General features: G+C 45.0%; 1 protein-coding gene across 2 annotated transcripts in view; it reads right to left on the bottom strand.

Annotated features, from left to right (window-relative positions):
* Positions 1-20829, bottom strand: part of LOC124272721 (transforming growth factor-beta-induced protein ig-h3-like) — a 62090-nt gene that overhangs the window by 1375 nt on the left and 39886 nt on the right. For both annotated transcript variants that reach the window (XM_046707918.1, XM_046707919.1), the window contains exons 4-13: positions 19514-19578; positions 16685-16850; positions 16157-16313; positions 15554-15631; positions 11832-12051; positions 10384-10593; positions 5529-5666; positions 4720-4892; positions 3959-4095; positions 1628-1781 (exon numbers count right to left, since the gene is read on the bottom strand). In XM_046707918.1, the coding sequence (XP_046563874.1) occupies positions 1628-1781; positions 3959-4095; positions 4720-4892; positions 5529-5666; positions 10384-10593; positions 11832-12051; positions 15554-15631; positions 16157-16313; positions 16685-16850; positions 19514-19578 (1498 nt within the window). The remainder of the gene's footprint in view (positions 1-1627; positions 1782-3958; positions 4096-4719; positions 4893-5528; positions 5667-10383; positions 10594-11831; positions 12052-15553; positions 15632-16156; positions 16314-16684; positions 16851-19513; positions 19579-20829) is intronic.

Genomic DNA, 20829 nt, shown 5'->3' with positions numbered 1-20829 from the left:
CTAACTAACGATGTAAATGTTATATCATACAGTTATACGACGCATATACTCATACATCTAACGAATGATGTAAGTGCTATATCAGTTATACCTTGCCTATACTCAGAAACATCTAACTAACGATGTAAATGTTATATCATACAGTTATACGACGCATATACTCATACATCTAACCAATGATGTAAGTGCTATATCAGTTACACCTCGCTTATACTCAGATACATCTAACTAACGATGTAAATGTTATATCATACAGTTATACCTTGCCTATACTCAGAAACATCTAACCAGGGACAATCTACAACATTTTTTATACCAACAAATAACCAACCATGTAAATGTTACACCTGTTTCATCCCTTTCGCCGTGCTACGATCGGCAACCATTGGTTTGCACCTCAAGCATACTCGTACGTTTTAGCAAAGTGATGAAACATCTCTGGGCACGGCACGATCAAGGGAAGCAACTCTGTATATCACATGACGGCGTTAATTGGTGGCACAGTAGGACTACAGTCTGGAGCCCTGTTCCACGAGCCATGATGGTCGCAGCGTCGAGGATCAAGAATTCCTTCTAGTCCACCACCCAGTGGTTAGTTAAGTACCAGGACAAAGGCATAACACTCCAAAGGTAACATAGGAGGGTGCCGACTGATCTCCCCGTACGCTACTAAATTCTGAATACTTCACTCTCGAGTTTCCTTACACACCGACGAATACCGAATAATACACAACAAACATCTCAAACAGCATGGAGAAAAGGATGCGATTTCCAGTTAGGATACTGAAGAATTACCTTTCACGCACATCGGTTTACTCCGTGTACCAAATACTATGTGTCATTGTCCCGCTGAGTCCCTAATACCCTCAAAATAGACCCCGAATCTCGTGAAACAAGACTGAATGAGTTGAGTTTTACGCCGCTTTTAGCAATATTCCAGCAATATCACGGCGGGGGACACCACAAATGGGCTTCACACATTGTACCCATGTGGGGAATCGAACCCGGGTCTTCGGCGTGACGAGCGAAGGCGTTAATCACCACCCCCCCGTGAACCAAGAAGGGTTGGTAGTGTCACCCTGAGGGCTCCGCGAAAACCCGCTCTTCCGGGACTGTGTTTAATACAGATGTCGGCCTCGTCACACATATCAACACGTGGAGGGCGACACCGTCACCCATGGGCGTGAGATATTGGGGGCGTGACATGTTGGGGCGTGAGATTTTGGGGGCGTGACATGTTGGGGCGTGAGATTTTGGGGGCGTGACATGTTGGGGCGTGAGATATTGGGGATAACAAGAGAGAAGGAGGATCTGCTCTCCGGTCACCATAGAAACAAATACTGTGACAACAGCAGCAACATCGGTTATGAAACATAAGAAAATCAGAGTCTCTTTGGCCTGATGAATCAAATATGAATCATCTATGTGTGTTGTTTTGTATCTCTTAAACCAAAATAAAATGCTTTGAAATCGCCAAGAATCGTTCACGAATCGCCCTTTGATATGCGTCAGTTTATTCCTTGGGAGCTTTGTTTACAGGTCGAGTGTGTCAACTTCTATATACACCAGGAACCTTCTTCCACACACAGACAGTGTTTGTATACAGTTTACATGATACATGACTCACCTTCTTCAAACGGTCTGGGTTGGTGAGGAGTCGGTCCAGGTTACGCTGACTCATGGAGTCGAACGCTCTGTTCGTGGGGGCCAGCAGGGTCAGTTGGACCGGGGTGGACAATAGCTCACTCAGCCCTGCCGTCTCTAGAGCCTGCCGCAGGGTACTGCCGTACACGAGGAGTGAGTGAGTGAGTGTCTTTTAAAACTTTTGGAATTAAAGCCTGAGGTGACTTTCATCGTAGATGTTGCGTTACTTTGCTTCCTGTTAATGCCCCATTCAGCAATATTCCAGCTATATATTTGACGGCGGTCTGGGAATAACCGTGTCTGGACCAGAATCTTTTGTAATTCACATCATCAGCAACTGTCTACGAAATTGGTCAGCGAGTGTGACGACAACACTCTTACAGTCAGCATTGTCTTTGACGTAACCACCTGGACGAACCCAAGAAGACCAGGTGTTGTGTACATAAATAATCCACGACTTCTAAAGCGGGGAAGGATTACAAAGACGGATTTAGTTTCCATCTGAAGATCCATGTGCTTCCAGACTGAGAGTTCGTCAACAAAAGTACCTCAATACAGGGCTCATTTGTTATATACTAAGCAGCAAAGAAACGTCAGTTTTGAATTTTCCTTCGCAGAAACGTATAACTGTAAACTCATTTAATGTTTTGATTGTACATTTGTGACAACAACTCCAACTTTACCTGAGCAAAGACATTCCTCCCAAAGCCAGGAAATGGTCTCAAAAACACAACCTGATCTCGGAGATGGTACGGTGTTCTCCATGTTTTTCATGCAACTCATGCTGCACGTGCTGTTCACAAGGACCAACCCTATAAAATGCACCCCAAACCTGGTTGAAACATTCACATTACAACGTCAGCAGGATGCCGCGACTCACGACAGCTCAGATGAACCAGGCGCTAGGAAGACTTGAAGCTGGCCACACTGCACAAGCTGTTGCCAATCATTTCCAGGTCAACGTTCGGACCATCTACAGGCTGCAGCAACGTTTCCGGGCCACAAACACCACATATGATCGCCCCCGTACTGGCAGACCAAGGGTTATCACAAGACGACAAGACCGCCATGTTGTGCGACAGCATGTACAGAATCCCTTCATGCAGGCATCCGAAACAGCAAGCCAGACAGTGGGAAGACCAATCAGTACTGACACAGTACGCCGACGTCTTAACAGCGGGAACCTCCATTGTCGTAGACCTTACCGTGGACCTATCCTCACCCCTCGTCATCAGCATGAACGTCTACAGTTTGAACTACAACACCAAAACTGGCGATTCAGGCAATGGAGAACTGTTCTGCTCACAGATGAGAGTCGGTACTGCGTATCAACTGCAGATGGCAGAACAAGCAAATGGCGACGACGTGGCCAGCGTTACTCAGACCAAAGTGTTATGGAAAGAGACTCATGGGGAGGTGCAAGCATCATGGTATGGGGTGGAATATGCCTGAACCAGAAAGTGGGTCCTGTGGTGTTCCAGAACCTTGGTCCAGGGAGAGGAGGCGGCATCACAGCGGTGCGCTACATCGACCAAGCTCTCTGACCCCACGTCATACCACATTTCACACGTCACCGGAACAACATTTCCAGCATGATAACGCCCGGGACCATACTGTCAGAGCTACACGGGACTTCCTACAGCAGAACAGTGTGAACATTATGCAGTGGCCAGGCCTTAGTCCTGATTTAAAACCAATTGAACATCTTTGGGATGAAATTCAGAGGAGACTGAATAATGTCATACCAAGGCCGAAGACAGCCGATTTATTGCGCCAGGATTTTCTCAGAGTGTGGTTCCAGGTGCCAATGGCCTTCACCAATCGATTGGTGCACTCCATGCTTAAACGCTGTGTTGCAGTTATTGCCGCTCTTGGTGGTCACACTAGATCCTGAAGTCAAGGGTCTGAATGGACTGCAAACGTTCACGTAATGTCTTGAACTTGTGCTGAGTTATTTATTGATGTGTCAGGATATTGTACACAATTTTTTAACCGTTTATTATGTCCATTTCTGTAATGATTTGATTACAGCGCCTATCTAATTTTGAATTCGTACTGACGTTTTTTTGCTGCTGAGTATATATATATATATATATATATATAAGGATATATGTGGTTTTCTATACGTATAGACTAATATCCAAGCGAGGTATGTGGTTTTCTAGGGAACTCGTTAACCTCCAGGCGGAAAGGGTTGTCTCCCCTTTCAACACAATGGGTTGTCGCCCCCTGGATGATAGGAAACAAATGAGGATGTTGATTAACATGGTGATTGTATGTACAATTATTGCTTTTATTATTGAGGTTATCATACCTGAGTTCCGGATCAGCCATCACCTGGCCCATGAGGGTGTCCTCCGGGGGCATCAGCACCGTGTCTATCTTGTGTATCACCCCGTTCCCACAAACCCTGTCCTTGTCCAGCACCTTCGCGTTGTTGATGGCCACACCCTGAAAGTAGTCCCGGCTTGTACACAATTCACAACGCCACCTATCGGAGCAGCGTGAGGTCAAGGCCAAACGTGGTCCCTGCATGCATTTACACAACTCGTAACGTCAACGTCAGAGCAGCGTAATGTCAAGGCCAAACGGGGTCGCTTCATGTGAGGATAGCTTCACTTATATGACCTTACACACCCATACATTAGAAAACTGTACCCACTCCTTATTCAGGCATGTATCTACCCATGTCCATACATGTACACAATTACCTTTCATCTGTACAGATACGTACTGAGACGTACATACGTATTGATGTAGGTCCGTGCAGAGGCGTACCTATCTACCACCAGTGAAAACACGAACATATACACCTCCTCTGTACTTACATGTATATCTACCTATTACCTTACATGAGACGCATGCAGATGTTCTTTATGTATATACATGTGAATCTACGTCAATAAATGTACCAGTGACACATGTTACTGGAATGTACAAACGAACCAATGTACATACATGCACACCGTTGTACCGCAACTAACTTATGTACACTATCTACTAGTACATCTACGCCATACATATCCATGAACGCATTTGCCTCACTTGGGTACAGGGATGTACAAATGTACCTACCCCTCGGTAGATGCTGACTTTGATTTTGGCTGACAGACCCAGGTTGGTGTTGATGTCCTGGTCCCCCACCAGTTGGTCGGAGGTAATCTTTCCTTTCATGGTGTGGTAGTCCATCAGCTTCTCCATGGCTAGAGGCTGCGTCCGCAACGCCGCTAGGTACGTCGGCGGCAACTCTGCCACACAGGGAACAACACGGCAACATTGGACTACAACCCTGATCAACTGTTGTTATTTGCTCGGAATATTAAGTCACGTGACTGCAGTCTGTAAAGCATTGATTATGGACTAGACAATCCAGTGATTGACGTCATGAACATCGATCTACGCAACTGGGATACGATGAAATGGATCATCCAAGTCAGCAAGTCTGACCACCTGGCCCTGTAAGTGGCGTCTTAAGACAAGCACGACCAAGTCTAACATATAGTGACATGAACACGGTGATTAATGTTGATTCTGCCTCGACAGTCAGGAATGTAGTCTGCATTCTTTCAAACATGAGTAAGTGGTGTGTGTGTGTGTGTGTGTGCGTGCGTGCGTGCGTGCGTGCGTGCGTGTGCGTGTTATTACCCTTGAGGGTAGTACCAAGGAAAGCAATACATGTCAGCTGGATTGTCTTGGAGGTAAGTGAACTGTTTTCGAAAATGAAATGGTAGGCAGTGGAGTGGTAGATGATACAAAAGTAGAAAACAGAACAGAAGTAAATGTCCTGGGATGAACCACTCAATATGATTCCGACATGCCAGGAGTACGAAAATGGGTGTGAGTTCCAGAGTCATACGAATTCTTGGTGTAGATAGTGGTCTTACTTTTAAAGGCGCTGTCTGTGGGTGCCAGCAGGGTGACCTCCTTCTTGCCCGTCAGTCGGTCTGTCACCTTGGCCTGGTTCGCCAGCTCCATCAACGTGTTCAGCCTCATCTCCCTCGCAACTTCAGCCACCTCCTTCACTGCAACATCAACAACGGAGACAATGAATAGAGAAGTTGCCCGCCCCTTTAGCGTCTAGATTCTCGGCAATATGTTACACTTCTCAATCTTAGAAATCATGTAATAAGCTTCATCATGCTGGGCAATAGTTTCTCCAACCATTGCAAAGATAAACGGATTCCCGAGGCTAGTAGAAGGTTTAAGTGAAAGATCACGTGTTTACGCATGTGGTTCATACCTATGAAACCAGCTTTAATAGGACAAACATTTTCATACGTGCGTATTGTATTTCACCTTAAACCTAAAAGATTTTATGCAAAAACATATCATATCTAACGTACCCGTTAGTGGCTGTAAGAAAAGTGAAATCAAATCAAGAAACATTTGTTAATAACATCCAACTACATCAGCACGTCGTTCCTTTTGCGTGTCATGCTTGACTAAACTGGCGACACCAACTATATAGTCCTGCTGAAATTAAGTTTAAAAATGCAATTTCATTCAATTTGAAAAAATGGTTATTTACGTTATTTTCACATTTTCCCAAGGAGGACGGAACATATTTAACGTATACGGACACGACAGAAAGCCTGAAAGTCCTTTAAGACACGAGGAGTATTCTATATAAGCCAGACAGGGGATAACAACCTCCCCATCAACAGTTCCTTGTCCACCGTGCCCCGTGAAGCAGTGGATCCGTTTGGGGAATATTTATTCTGTTTCATAAAGAGAACTTGATAAACTCGGCATTTTATTTTTAAAACATTTATCAAACAGCAGTAAAGTTTCTATGCTTCTTAAACTCAAGACCTCGTCATGTTAAGGGAGTTCCCGTGTTTTGATAGAGGACTCTACCCAAGTCGCCAGCTCAACCAGCCTGAGGTGGGTTATAGAGCACTGGAGATGGAGAGCAGATAAGCTTCACTTAAAGGGAAACAGCTTTCTTATTGTTGATTTAAAGCGTTGAATTAATTTGGTTTGTTTATTTCATCTTTGATTTGACCCTTGGGATTAATTACTGTCAAATTATGTCATGTTTGATAATTAGATTGCAAGGTTCTTCAAAGATACGCACGCCCATGTTGATTGTTATAATGATACGGGGATATATTTAACGTGTTCCCTATGTGATGTATCAGCTACTGCACTCCTCTAGGACCACGTGTAGGAAGTAGCTCGCCGTGCACACACCGGCCTCACACGAGGCTGTATTGTCACAGAGGGTGTTGGTGGTGTCGGGCCACGTGTGACAACTATGTTTATAAACCTCCCGGCAGGGGACATGCTCAACATAACGTCCCCCACCCACACAAGCATTATGGCATGGAGAACGAGCTTTGTCTCCATTTAGGGCAGGGCAGGGGAAAGAAAAAAGAAAGCAGATGAAGGCTGTAGACTGAGCGCAGGAGAAGAGTGAGTGAGTTTAGTTTTACGCCGCACTCAGCAATATTCCAGCTATATGGCGGCGGTCTGTAAATAATCAAGTCTGGACCAGACAATCTAGTGATCAACAGCATTAGCATCTATCTGCGCAATTGGGAACCGATGCACATGTGTCAATTAAGTCAGCGAGGCTGACCACCCGATCCCGTTAGTCGCCTCTTACAACAAGCATGGGTTACTGAAGATCAATATTCTAAACCGGACCTTCACGGCCAGCGCAGGAGAAGAGGTACAGCAAGACAGATACAAGACAAACACGATGCAGAGGAAATACGGAGAAGATAAGCATTGGTACCAACACAGAAAAACACAGTTACAGAACAAATATATAGGGGAAATGCTATACTGAAAGCAATGTTGAAGTAAATCGCAAAAGAGAATAAGGTAAAGCAATTTAGAGCAGGGGCCCGTAGCTGTATAGAAGGGGTAGAAACTTGTTTGTAGTTTAACGCCGCATTTAGTAATATTTGCAGCTTTATGGCAGTGGTCTGTAGATAATAGAGTCTGGACCAGACAATCCAGTGAACAACAGCATGAGCATCGATCTATTCAATTAGTATAGGTCACGATGCGTATTAAGACAAGCATGGGTTGGTGAAGGCCGATTCCCACCCGGATCTTCACGGGTCAGAGGTAGAGAAGGTATGAATGCAATTGTTTCCAGGGTTACTTAATGTCATGCAACATACCCCGATATGTTTCACTGTGTATTATTGTCTATGTGTATGAACTAGACCTGTGTGTATGAACTAGACCTGTGTGTATGAACTAGACCTGTGTGTATATGAACTAGACCTGTGTGTATGAACTAGACCTGTGTGTATGAACTAGACCTGTGTGTATGAACTAGACCTGTGTGTATGAACTAGACCTGTGTGTATGAACTAGACCTGTGTGTATGAACCATAGCCACTCAAGCAACGTAGAAGCAAAGTAACACCAGCAATGTGGAGGAAAAACAAAGCAGGGCCCGGATCACAGCAGGGGGAGTATTCGATGCAAATCAGAAGAAAGCGACCGTGAAAAATGGGGATACAAATCAGAGGCAACATCGCATGGAATCTAACAGAAATAAAGTTATAATGCAGCATGAAAGGAAACAATTAAACCATTGCCACATTGAAACTTCACCTTCGGTTGTTCAGTTTCACCCACCTGACTCTGGTATGAGGACCTCACCCTCGGTTGTTCAGTTTCACCCACCTGACTCCTGGTATGAGGACCTCACCTTCGGTTGTTCAGTGTCACCTGTTGTTCAGTTTCACCCACCTGACTCTGGTATGAGGACCTCACCTTCGGTTGTTCACACCCACCTGACTCACCTTCGGTTGTTCAGTTTCAGTTTCACCCACCTGACTCTGGTATGAGGACCTCACCCTCGGTTGTTCAGTTTCACCCACCTGACTCTGGTATGAGGACCTCACCTTCGGTTGTTCAGTTTCACCCACCTGACCCTGGTATGAGGACCTCACCTTCGGTTGTTCAGTTTCACCCACCTGACTCTGGTATGAGGACCTCACCTTCGGTTGTTCAGTTTCACCCACCTGACTCTGGTATGAGGACCTCACCTTCACACCCACCTGACTCTGGTATGAGGACCTCACCTTCGGTTGTTCAGTTTCACCCACCTGACTCTGGTATGACCCACCTGACCACTGGTATTCAGAGGACCTCACCTTCGGTTGTTCAGTTTCACCCACCTGACTCTGGTATGAGAGACCTCACCTTCGGTTGTTCAGTTTCACCCACCTGACTCTGGTATGAGGACCTCACCTTCGGTTGTTCAGTTTCACCCCACCTGACTCTGGTATGAGTTTCACCCACCTGACCTCACCTTCGGTTGTTCAGTTTCTCACCCACCTGACTCTGGTATGAGGACCTCACCTTCGGTTGTTCAGTTTCACCCACCTGACCCTGGTATGAGGACCTCACCTTCGGTTGTTCAGTTTCACCCACCTGACCCTGGTATGAGGACCTCACCTTCGGTTGTTCAGTTTCACCCACCTGACTCTGGTATGAGGACCTCACCCTCGGTTGTTCAGTTTCACCCACCTGACTCTGGTATGAGGACCTCACCTTCGGTTGTTCAGTTTCACCCACCTGACTCTGGTATGAGGACCTCACCTTCGGTTGTTCAGTTTCACCCACCTGACTCTGGTATGAGGACCTCACCTTCGGTTGTTCAGTTTCACCCACCTGACTCTGGTATGAGGACCTCACCTTCGGTTGTTCAGTTTCACCCACCTGACTCTGGTATGAGGACCTCACCTTCGGTTGTTCAGTTTCACCCACCTGACTCTGGTATGAGGACCTTCACCATCCTCAGTTGTTCAGTTTCACCCACCTGACTCTGGTATGAGACCTCACCTTCGGTTGTTCAGTTTCACCCACCTGACTCTGGTATGAGGACCTCACCTTCGGTTGTTCAGTTTCACCCACCTGACTCTGGTATGAAGACCTCACCCTCAGTTGTTCAGTTTCACCCACCTGACTCTGGTATGAGGACCTCACCTTCGGTTGTTCAGTTTCACCCACCTGACTCTGGTATGAGGACCTCACCTTCGGTTGTTCAGTTTCACCCACCTGACTCCTGGTATGAGGACCTCACCTTCGGTTGTTCAGTTTCACCCACCTGACTCTGGTATGAGGACCTCACCTTCGGTTGTTCAGTTTCACCCACCTGACTCTGGTATGAGGACCTCACCTTCGGTTGTTCAGTTTCACCCACCTGACTCTGGTATGAGGGACCTTCGGTTGTTCAGTTTCACCCACCTGACTCTGGTATGAGGACCTCACCTCTTTCACCCCACCTGACTCTGGTATGAGGACCTCACCTTCGGTTGTTCAGTTTCACCCACCTGACTCTGGTATGAGGATCACCACCTTCGGTTGTTCAGTTTCACCCACCTGACTCTGGTATGAGGACCCCACCCTCGGTTGTTCACTTTCACCCACCTGACTCTGGTATGAGGGACCTCACCTTCCGGTTGTTCAGTTTCACCCACCTGACTCTGGTATGAGGACCTCACCTTCGGTTGTTCAGTTTCACCCACCTGACTCTGGTATGAGGACCCCATCCTCAGTTGTTCAGTTTCACTCACACTGACTCTGGTATGAGGACCTCACCCTCGGTTGTTCAGTTTCACCCACCTGACTCTGGTATGAGGACCTCACCTTCGGTTGTTCAGTTTCACCCACCTGACTCTGGTATGAGGACCTCACCTTCGGTTGTTCAGTTTCACCCTCCTGACTCTGGTATGAGGACCTCACCCTCGGTTGTTCAGTTTCACCCACCTGACTCTGGTATGAGGACCTCGTCCACGCCGTGAAGCACGCCGTTGCTGGCTGACACGTCGCCGTCCACGACCCGAGCCTTGTCGAAATAGACGCCATCCCGTTTACACTTCATCATCATCATGGATTGATCCAACGACTTGACGCCCATGGCGATGACGACGGCGTCCTTGCAGTAGACACCCTTGATGATATGCTTCTTCAGCACCTCTGGTGACAAGGGAGTTGATGGATTCATTGATTTGTGACGTTTTTAACAATATTCCAACAATATCACATCTCGTGCCACCATAAATAGGCTCTAGGAGTAATACCCATATCAAGATTTAAACTATAGTGTCCTTTTTTATGTAAATCTGCATTAAAGGAAGAAACATGTAAAAAGTTTCGTTAATTTAGTAGTGATTGATGTTATGCCGCTTTGGACAATATTACAGCCATACCACGGCGGGGCACACGTGGCCGTCAAACATTGTATTCATGTGAGGAATCGATTATTCACGAGCTGTTGACGATAACCCAAAGATATTCAGTATTATGTCCTATATCATGAAATACAAAGAATCTTAATCTTATTAAATCCAGCCGTGGATCCGAGTAAGTGAGTGAGTTTTACGCCGCACTCAGCAATATTCCAGCTATATGGCGACGGTTTGTAGATAATCCAGTCTGGACCAGACAGTGATCATCAGCAGCATGAGGCATCGATCTACGCAACTGAGATACGATGACATGTGTCAACCAAGTCAGCGAGCCTGACCACCCGATCCCGTTAATCGCCTCTTACGACAAGCACGAGTTACTGGAGATCAATTCTTACCTGGATCTACACGGGCTGGGGTAACTTGAAGGTTAAAGCGCTCGCTCGTCACCCCGAAGGCGCGGGTTCGATTCCCCAAAAGCATACAATGAGTGAAGCCCAATTCCGGTTTACCCGACTATAGGAAGTCACGTCAAGTTAACTTTATAATCAGAAAATCGACATTTTTAATTCAAGCCGCATAATCGTATCACGAAAGTAAATGGGTAATTCCCGGAAAAAATCTTGCGCTCATAAATACTTAAAACCTTTTTGGAGCGTCCTGGGATCTTCTCTCCCGAAGACGTGGATACCCATGTGAATCTAGATCGATTCCCGTACCCACCCATCCATCTATCCAACCACCAACCCATCACAAACCTACCCACCCATCACCTACCAGGGGCTTTTTGAGGGAGGGGTGGTGGTGCACAGTTCATTTTCACCCGCTTTCACGAGGGTTTCAACGGTCATTTAATAAACTTTCAGGACAAAAGGGGATGGGGGGTGCGCATACCTGCACCCCTCTTCCGTGTAAGCCTATCTACCCACCCACTATCGATGCACCTACCCACCCATAACGGTCCTGTTCTACACAAGAGCGTACATGTGGTCAACGTTGCGATTGTTACGATGTCACGTGACCTACTTTGAGCTGTGTCTGTGTCTGTGAGAATGGAGTCCAACAGTTCACTGGGGAGCTTGGCGAAGGCTTTGTTGTTGGGGGCAAGGACGGTGTACTCGACGTCCTGTCGACGTAGGTCGTTCGCCATCTCCGACGTGAACAACGCTAGCTGGAACTGAGAGTAGTCGTCGTCGCTGAAAATCTTCTCCGCCAACGTCCCCTCCGTCTCTAGCGGCTTCATCACCTGGACCGCAAAGTGAGTGAGTGAGTGAGTGAGTAGCAGTGTGTGCAACAATCTGATTGATAAAAAACGTTCAGCACATTCCAATTAAAAGACAGTAGGCCTAAAGAGGTTTTCGTAGAAAAATAAGACGTCGTACACTGTTTACAATTATCAATGGCGGTTTGGATATTCCTGTGGTTGTCTATAGACCCTCCCACAACACAGCTCTATATACAGCTTAGGGATGCTGGAATGTAATCAGGTTGGCTACTGTCAGTCGAAGCACCACAGTGCACAACCACTCTATTAAATATTAACCGCCCGCGGCTTTGATCTCGCGAAAAAGGTATTGGTATAGGCTCTGAAACCAACAAACAAGCACGATAAGACGAACAGTTTATCTCGTAAATAAAGATGTTGACATTATAAACTTGGCGGTGTCACGTCCGCACACCCTCACCTTGCTTCACACCAGGTACTCGGGTTTGCTCATAAAAACAAATCAAACGCGGTTGCTTCTCGGCTTTTTGCAATCGGAAAGGGCGGTAACTCTCGGTCTGACGACCTGGTCTTGGACATTCAAAACAATCTTACGATTATCGTACGATGCATTTTCTAAAGATGTCGAAAGAATGTCATAATTCTTAAGACGGTTCCATTCCTGTCTATTTTCAACCTCATCTCCATATAAGATGACTGCTCACTTAGACCTGCCAAATAGATGATGATGATGATGATGATGATGATGATGATGATGATGATGGGGTGGTGGTGGTGGTGGTGTCATTCATTGCTGCTATCGATGTTAGAAACCACGGACCGGAAATAGTCCGTGTTAACATCCTCTGACTGATTGACACAACTAAACAAAATTAAACCCGATTCTTACATTGATCTGTATATATTTGACGCCACATGTTGAAGTTTCACCAAGGCAATATACAACAGTTATAGTTCAAACAATAACATCATTCTTTATAAAACTGTGAAAATACATTTTTGGTTCAGCCCTATCCTCGCAAGGAGCTGGCCAGCATTACATGTTTCTGAAGATTTCACTGATATGCAACTTCGAAGATATTTGAAACAGCGAATGTCTAGAAGGCTTGAGATAAATAAAATAACCCAAACACTTGAAGTTGTTCACTGGTCACGAGGGGGATGTGGGTCCCGATGGACCAGTGAACAATGTATTTATCTTAACGAACACCTCAATGTGAATTTTGAACTGTTTGAAGCACGGGTATTGGATCATAATAAGGAGTACCAGAGTTAGGCAACAACCCAAACACTACAAACACGAAGTACCAAACGAATTCCCCAAGTTCGGCATTTCCGGCGGGTAACATAGAAAATGTTACTCGCTTGCAAGCGGGGTACATTGATTGGCTCAGCCAATCAGAAAACAACATTTAGTTTAGAGGTACGATAAATAGCTTATCCATGTATAGCACCTATAGTCTACAAGTACTACTACTATATACTGCTGCTGCTGCTGCTGCTACTGCTACTACTACTACTACTACTACTACTACTACTACTACTACTACTACTCCCTCACTCCTACTAACTACTACCTACGTGTTAAACCGGACAATTAAACTGGGACGTCACTGTCTGGAATATCGAGGTGTAAATGTTGTATACATTTCCCATAGGCCCACCTGATGACTTTATTCGGGGTGTGACCATTGTTTATTGACAGCGAGCAGCTTTGTATAAATCCTTTCAAATGCGATTCCCCTTTGTATTACGTAATCCTCTCGAGAAGAATGAAGCTACATGATTGTGGGCATATCCGTATCATCCGACATACAAACTCGCGCCAAATAAACAATATAAGAAACGTCATTGTTTCGTCGCGGCTGCTGGTAAACATATCAAAGTTGGCCATGATTGTGTAGAGATCGACCCCAGAATAGAAACTAAATAATCCGCGATACATGCAGGTGTAAGGACGTGATGCTTTTCTATAAACTATCTCAAATAATGTTTGTGTTGAACATTCTTCAGCTTATGATATTGAGGAAACTTGATCGTACTGTCGTCACTGAGACGGCGTTCTACACGCGGGGAACGTGCAAGGTCAGGCTTGTGTGAGACTGTTCACTGTAGCGCTGTATGACGCAATTCTATTCCAGATAATAAAAAACCCATCACATTATATTTTCTGTTACTTTTTTGTTGTTTTGCTGAAAGCTATGGTAATTAGACATTGTTGGGACGGTAATGGCATGATTGTGAGGTCGTCGGAGTGGACGTACCTGAAGCATGAATTCAGGTTCTTTAAGTTGGTTAATTTGGTTTATTTTACCTCATCATCATCATCATCATCATCGCTGGTGGCAACTGCACGTATATATTTTCAGCGTCATTGGCTGATTATGTTTTGCGCAATATCTCCCTATACATCACAAACCATGCGGATCACGCTGCAGTCGAGTTCCGGCGACTGGGCGATATTGGCAGATGTACGCATACCGTTAAGTACAACGTGGAACATGACTGCGCAGGTTAATATGCTACTCTCATTTACAATTCAAATATTGACTGCTGGTTCGGTAGACATAATATAAAAGTATATCATATTTGTAAACAATAATGTCAATGCCCCATGGCAGGAATCCTGTCTCTCCTGTGTTGCAAGTACAGAGTAGTTAGACTTTCACTGCATGAAGCCTTTCGCTCAGGGCTTGTGAGACGTTTAGAAATAATATAACTTGCTTTCCTTTTCGGCTCTTTCATACACTGTGTCAACATAAATTTCAATGCTAACAGTTTTGATAACATTTTATAATAAAGATAGTTAATCAGTAAACTATTAACACATGTTGTCCCTGTTAAACAGAACCTTCGCCATTTCATCTACAACAGTTGAATTTAGCGCCACAAATCAAGCGAAGCAAAACTTGTAAAGTATTGTCACGTATTCGTCGTTTTAGTTCCCATGGCAACGTAATTTGTGAGATTGTTTGGGAACCTTGTAATCACCTTTGAATATCAGTTAACCACACATGCCCATATAGTATCACACTACCACCCATGTATTGGTTTACTGACAGGATCCGCTGCCAACAGTTCCAGAAAACGAGTAAATTCAACAGCATTGTCTAAGAGTCCTCACTGGCGTCTAGGCGGTAGAGGACCACGTACGATATACCACTCATTCACTGCGTTCAGGGGCATGTCTTGACCAGTGCTGTCCCTTTTGACGGCCAAAACTAAATAGCCTGATACCACATGACCTAGACTAACAACTAGTCTCTGAAATGAACATATTTTACTGAAAAATGTTCATAGTAAAAAAAAAAAAATATAATGAAAAGGAGCCCTGAGACCTTCTTCGAGGAAATCTAGACTTGCCACATTTTCTAGACTTGTGTGGGCTCTCTTGGATATATTTGCTTCAGGGTCTGTACGAGAGACTACACATGACCGTAAGCACTTCAGCATGATGGTGTTTGGGTGTTTTTTCTTTAACTTGACCTTTCAGTGATGACTTTATGCTACTGCTATAACTTACCCCATCGATAACATGGACTATCCCATTGGTGGCAAGTTCATCAGGTCTCTCAAGTCGGGCGCAGTTCACTGTTGTCACCTAGGGTAAGATAAGTGCTTGTTATTATATTTCTCCCTAAATAAACATGTCAGCACCTACCGAATCATTCAATTGCCTCGATGTGCATGGACTGACTGACTGAGTTTGGTTTTACGCCGCTTTTAGCAATATTCCAGCAACATCACGGCGGGGGACACCAGAAATGGGCTTCACACATTGTGCCCATGTGGGGATTCGAACCCGGGTCTTCGGCGTGACGAGCGAACGCTTTAACCATTAGGCTACCCCACCGCCCCTGATGTGCATGGATATTTACATTATAAATAAGTATTTGATAGTACTCCACGGCAGGGAAATCGAGGTGCTGGTTCTGTTAGAGGTTTGGTCTTGGGTCGGTAGAGAGACTACCGAGAGACTCACGACCACCTGTATGCTGATGTCATACCAGGGTTCTTAATCGGATCGAGGCTGGGGAACAGAGAACGAATGGTGTTCGTCGACTGATAAACATTCTCCAGGACGTCAGCATGACGTTACAGAATCACCAGGAAGGGGAAGTCTTACCCCAAAGGCATACTTTATGACTCTGAGTTTTTCATCTTTGTACAGAGTATTGTAAGCATAGTCCCCACGACGCATGTCGCCGATGTTGATGCGGCCGGGCACGATGTGGTACAGCATCGTCGACTCGTCGGCAGGGTTCGTTGGTACCAGACTTTGCCTGTGAATGAGACAACACAATTAACAACCTTGCTGGCGGATTGACACGTCAACATATTCCAATGACGTCCGTTCTAACAGTGAAATGTCGTTATGCAATATCCAAACATTAAGTACGATAGATAGGTAAAGTTGGTATACTACATCACGAGTGTATGTACTTTTACGCCGTTCTTCGCAATTCCAGCAATGTCGCGATTGTGGACCACTAGAATAACCAAAATCCCTAACCCCCTTACAATCAAAGGCTGTTGTTTTCTATGCAGTATGTAAGGAGAGAAGTATTCCTCTCAGTACCGAAGATCATCACAATTACTGGATCGTATAGTCAAGGCCCACATCGGACAGTCATCCATTCTCAGAACAACTCACTTGACATCCGGCGGTGCTTCTCGGAACGCTCTGTTGTTGGGGACAAACACGGTATAGGCTCCCCCTGTGGACAGCTGGTCAAGGAGGTCCGCCTGTCTCGCGTACTTGTTGAACTCCATCTGTCCAAGACTGCGGGCAGTTTTCACTATATCCTGGACTGGACTCACTTAAAAAAACCCCACAGCTACATGAAGGAATAATCACAAAAACACAACGAGAATGCTCACAGTTACCCAGCAACAACACAAAGGTTGGTCAGATACCACAGCGTGTCAGTTTAATGAGTGGGTAAAGTCTGAGGTGATGCATGAAACCCATTAGGTAAAATTATGCTTAAAAAATATTGGAAGTGGGAGGAGGGGGGCAATTGATTTTGTACATGACATGCGGGGTGGGGTGGGGGTGGGGGTGGGGGTGGGGTGTCGCTTTCTTTGTACATAAATTTTAGGGGAGAGGGGCATTCACATTGGACATGCTACTCCATAAAAATCATCATCATCACACACATCCCCCCCCGGCCGTAAAATATGAACGGTCCCTTAACTGAATTATATATAACGCTACATGTCATACATTTCGCCAAGAAACACGTGACAAATTTCATAACTCGCACCCTAAAACATCATCTCAGTTTCCAAGGCAATCGAATAACAAAGTTCATCGATAGTAAGTTTAATTCAATGAAACTGTGTCGTGACACTTCATCAACAAGAAGAACGTTTAGACTATCTTCATGAAGCTGAGCAACAGTTAATATACTGCCACCAGTCATCACCATGAGTTTTCTTGTCGAGTGTATCTACTGTGATATACCGTATATATCTACTGTGTATAACTTTGCGCCAACAAGTCGCATCGAACACCAAATAACATCCACAACCATTAACAATTAGTCCACGACATGCTATTAATACATCTCCCGTGCCTGTCCGATGTATTGTTTTTGAAATTTATACCACAAGAAGCAAAATAAATCAGTTCCTTCCCCACAGGCCCGATATCGCCGATATAGGTTATACCGCACAGGGCTCGCCGACCTTCCCACCAATAAACACAGGGTATTTTTACACGTGACCGACTCCCAAAGACTTCTATGTACTTTACCACTTTAGGGACCATTCATAATTTAAGGCTGGGGGGAGGGGGTGGGGGTTGATGATGATTTTAAGGGGGGTCACCCATTTTGTTCTGGTCATCAATTTTGTACACACGCACTAAGGGGGTAGGGTGTCAGCATTTTGTACATAAATTAATGTTTAAAATTATACTTAGAAATTATGGGAATGGGAAGGGGGGACATTGATTTTGTATATGACATGCAGGGGAACACACACACACACACACACACACACACACACACTAGCCATAAATTATGAACGGTCCCTTATGCTATCGTACATAAGTAGAAAGTCCTGTTAACAGAGCTCTTGGTGGTTGTAGATCAAACATCAGGACGATTCAATTAAACGTAGTAATCGTAGCCATGTCTGGCAATATAATTTGGCTGAAATGTAGGATATGTCCATATCAGCCTCGTGGACATTGTCCATATTAGTCTTGCGGACATTGTCCATACCAGCCTCGTGGACATTGTCCATATCAGTCTTGCGGACATTGTCCATACCAGCCTCGTGGACATTGTCCATATCAGTCTTGCAGACATTGTCCATACCAGCCTCGTGGACATTGTCCATATCAGCCTCGTGGACATTGTCCATATCAGTCTTGTGGACATTATCCCTATCAGCATCGTGGACATTGTCCATATCAGTCTTGTGGACATTGTCCATACCAGCCTCGTGGACATTGTCCATACCAGCCTCGTGGACATTGTCCATATTAGTCTTGTGGACATTGTCCATATCAGCCTCGTGGACATTGTCCATATCAGTCTTGTGGACATTGTCCATACCAGCCTCGTGGACATTGTCCATATCAGTCTTGCAGACATTGTCCCTATCAGCATCGTGGACATTGTCCATATCCGTCTTGTGGACATTGTCCATACCAGCCTCGTGGACATTGTCCATACCAGCCTCGTGGACATTGTCCATATCAGTCTTGTGGACATTGTCCATACCAGCCTCGTGGACATTGTCCATACCAGCCTCGTGGACATTGTCAATATCAGCCTCGTGGATATTGTCAATATCAGTCTTGTGGACATTGTCCATATCAGTCTTGTGGACATTGTCCATACCAGCCTCGTGGACATTGTCCATATCAGTCTTGCAGTCGTGACATATCCGTCTTGTGGACATTGTCCATCCGTGGACATTGTCCATACCAGCCTCGTGGACATTGTCCATCAGTCTTGTGGACATTGTCCATACCAGCCTCGTGGACATTGTCCATACCAGCCTCGTGGACATTGTCCATATCAGCCTCGTGGACATTGTCCATATCAGTCTTGTGGACATTGTCCATATCAGTCTTGTGGACATTGTCCATACCAGCCTCGTGGACATTGTCCATATCAGTCTTGTGGACATTGTCCATATCAGCCTCTGGACATTGTCCATACCAGCCTCGACATTGTCCATATCAGTCAGCACTATCCATATCAGTCTTGTGGACATTGTCCATAAATGACATTGTCCATAAGCTATCTATAGCTGAACACATAACTTTATAGCTAACACATTCTGATTTATAGCATTTACCGATATAGATTCTAACAGCAGTATCAAACTGCAACGGTGGAAGAATCAACATCGGAACATCACTGAAAGCAGTAAAGCCAGAATCCGTTATACATAAACTTGTATGTTTTCTCATTTACTCACTGCTTCTAGACTGTCATTCAAACATCCCCCGCGATGTACTCACCCCCCGTGCAGCCCTTCTCCCCCTTTATCTTGTGGTATCCGGAACAGCAATGGAAATTTACAAACCTGAAAGAGTATTGGGAAATACGTCAGTGTGGGTAACACAGGTTTAGATTAGTTCAGTATTCTTGTGTGTAAGTGAAAGTTGTTTTAAGAAGCAGTCAGCACCATTTAAGCTTTATCTCGTATATCTATACAATATATATGGGTCTTGGCCAATTAAACCATTGATTGTTGTCATGAACAACGACCCACTGCTTCCGGGTTCAATGTGGTTACGTATCATCGTACATTAAGACTAGTATGGTGCAATAAGTACCAAGATCGCCCAGGAATCTAAGATAATTTCATCGGATCTTAACAACTAAGGGACGCAACTCCGCACAGGAAGGTGCTGTCCCGTACGACTCGGTCGACATATGAATATAGACTCCGTGATAACTATTGTAATGAAATAATCAGGGTTAATTGTGAGTTCGTTTCCTGTTTAAACGTTGGCTGAGGGTTGCGATGCATGTTGGGTAGAGGTTATTGACAGCACGAAGAGCGTGTGCAACGGCTGATTGGGGCAGACACGAGTCTGTGTGGAGAAGATTAGAGGAAGAACACCGTGACACGCTGTCAATGACTTCCTTGTCTTCTCATTTACAGAATAACATAAACTGGGGTATTTCTGTCACACAATAAATGTTTACAAAATAAATTTGCAAAATAGTTTTCTTCCCAAGAAACTGTCACTGTCCGAAAATATACAACTGCCTATCTAAGGTGATAAGTCCTCTGCATTTGCCAAACATTCAGCGAAATATCAACGCATCCGAATAAATTCACCCACAAACTGAAAGAACGAGTAAATGCATCTGTCCGTAATTGTAAAGACAATAAACCAATATTTTGATACTTTAAACAGTCCGGAAAGAAAGACGCATGTGGTGTTTCTGTTTGTGATGACGGTAAGATAGATGTTAACACCGTGGAGTCCTGTAGAAATCATTAGCGGGTTGCAGTTGCGCTAGTCACAGTTAAGTCTCAACCTCTGTCCACCAGTCAAGGAGTATATCAGTCACTCGATCTACGAGAACACGATAGCAAATAATTGGCAGGGCACTTAAGTCTTTAAACGGAGGCACGTGAAAGACTTGGCTCTCGTCTTTGACATGTTGCATGCCATCTGGAGAGCCAGTTTAAGCACATGCACCATTGCAGAACGTGTATCACGGTTCCTGCTACGGAGCCTGATCCAGGGGTAAGCGAACTTTGAGAGGGATTCCTCAGTAAGACCGAGTCAATACAAAGGGCGGATGTAGAATGCATGTT

The sequence above is a fragment of the Haliotis rubra genome, unplaced genomic scaffold, assembly GCF_003918875.1.
Source record: "Haliotis rubra isolate DU_JTF1 unplaced genomic scaffold, ASM391887v1 Scf172, whole genome shotgun sequence".
Classification (NCBI taxonomy): Eukaryota; Metazoa; Mollusca; class Gastropoda; order Lepetellida; family Haliotidae; genus Haliotis; species Haliotis rubra.
Note: the sequence above shows the minus strand (reverse complement) of the source record. Positions and strands in the feature narration are given on the sequence as shown.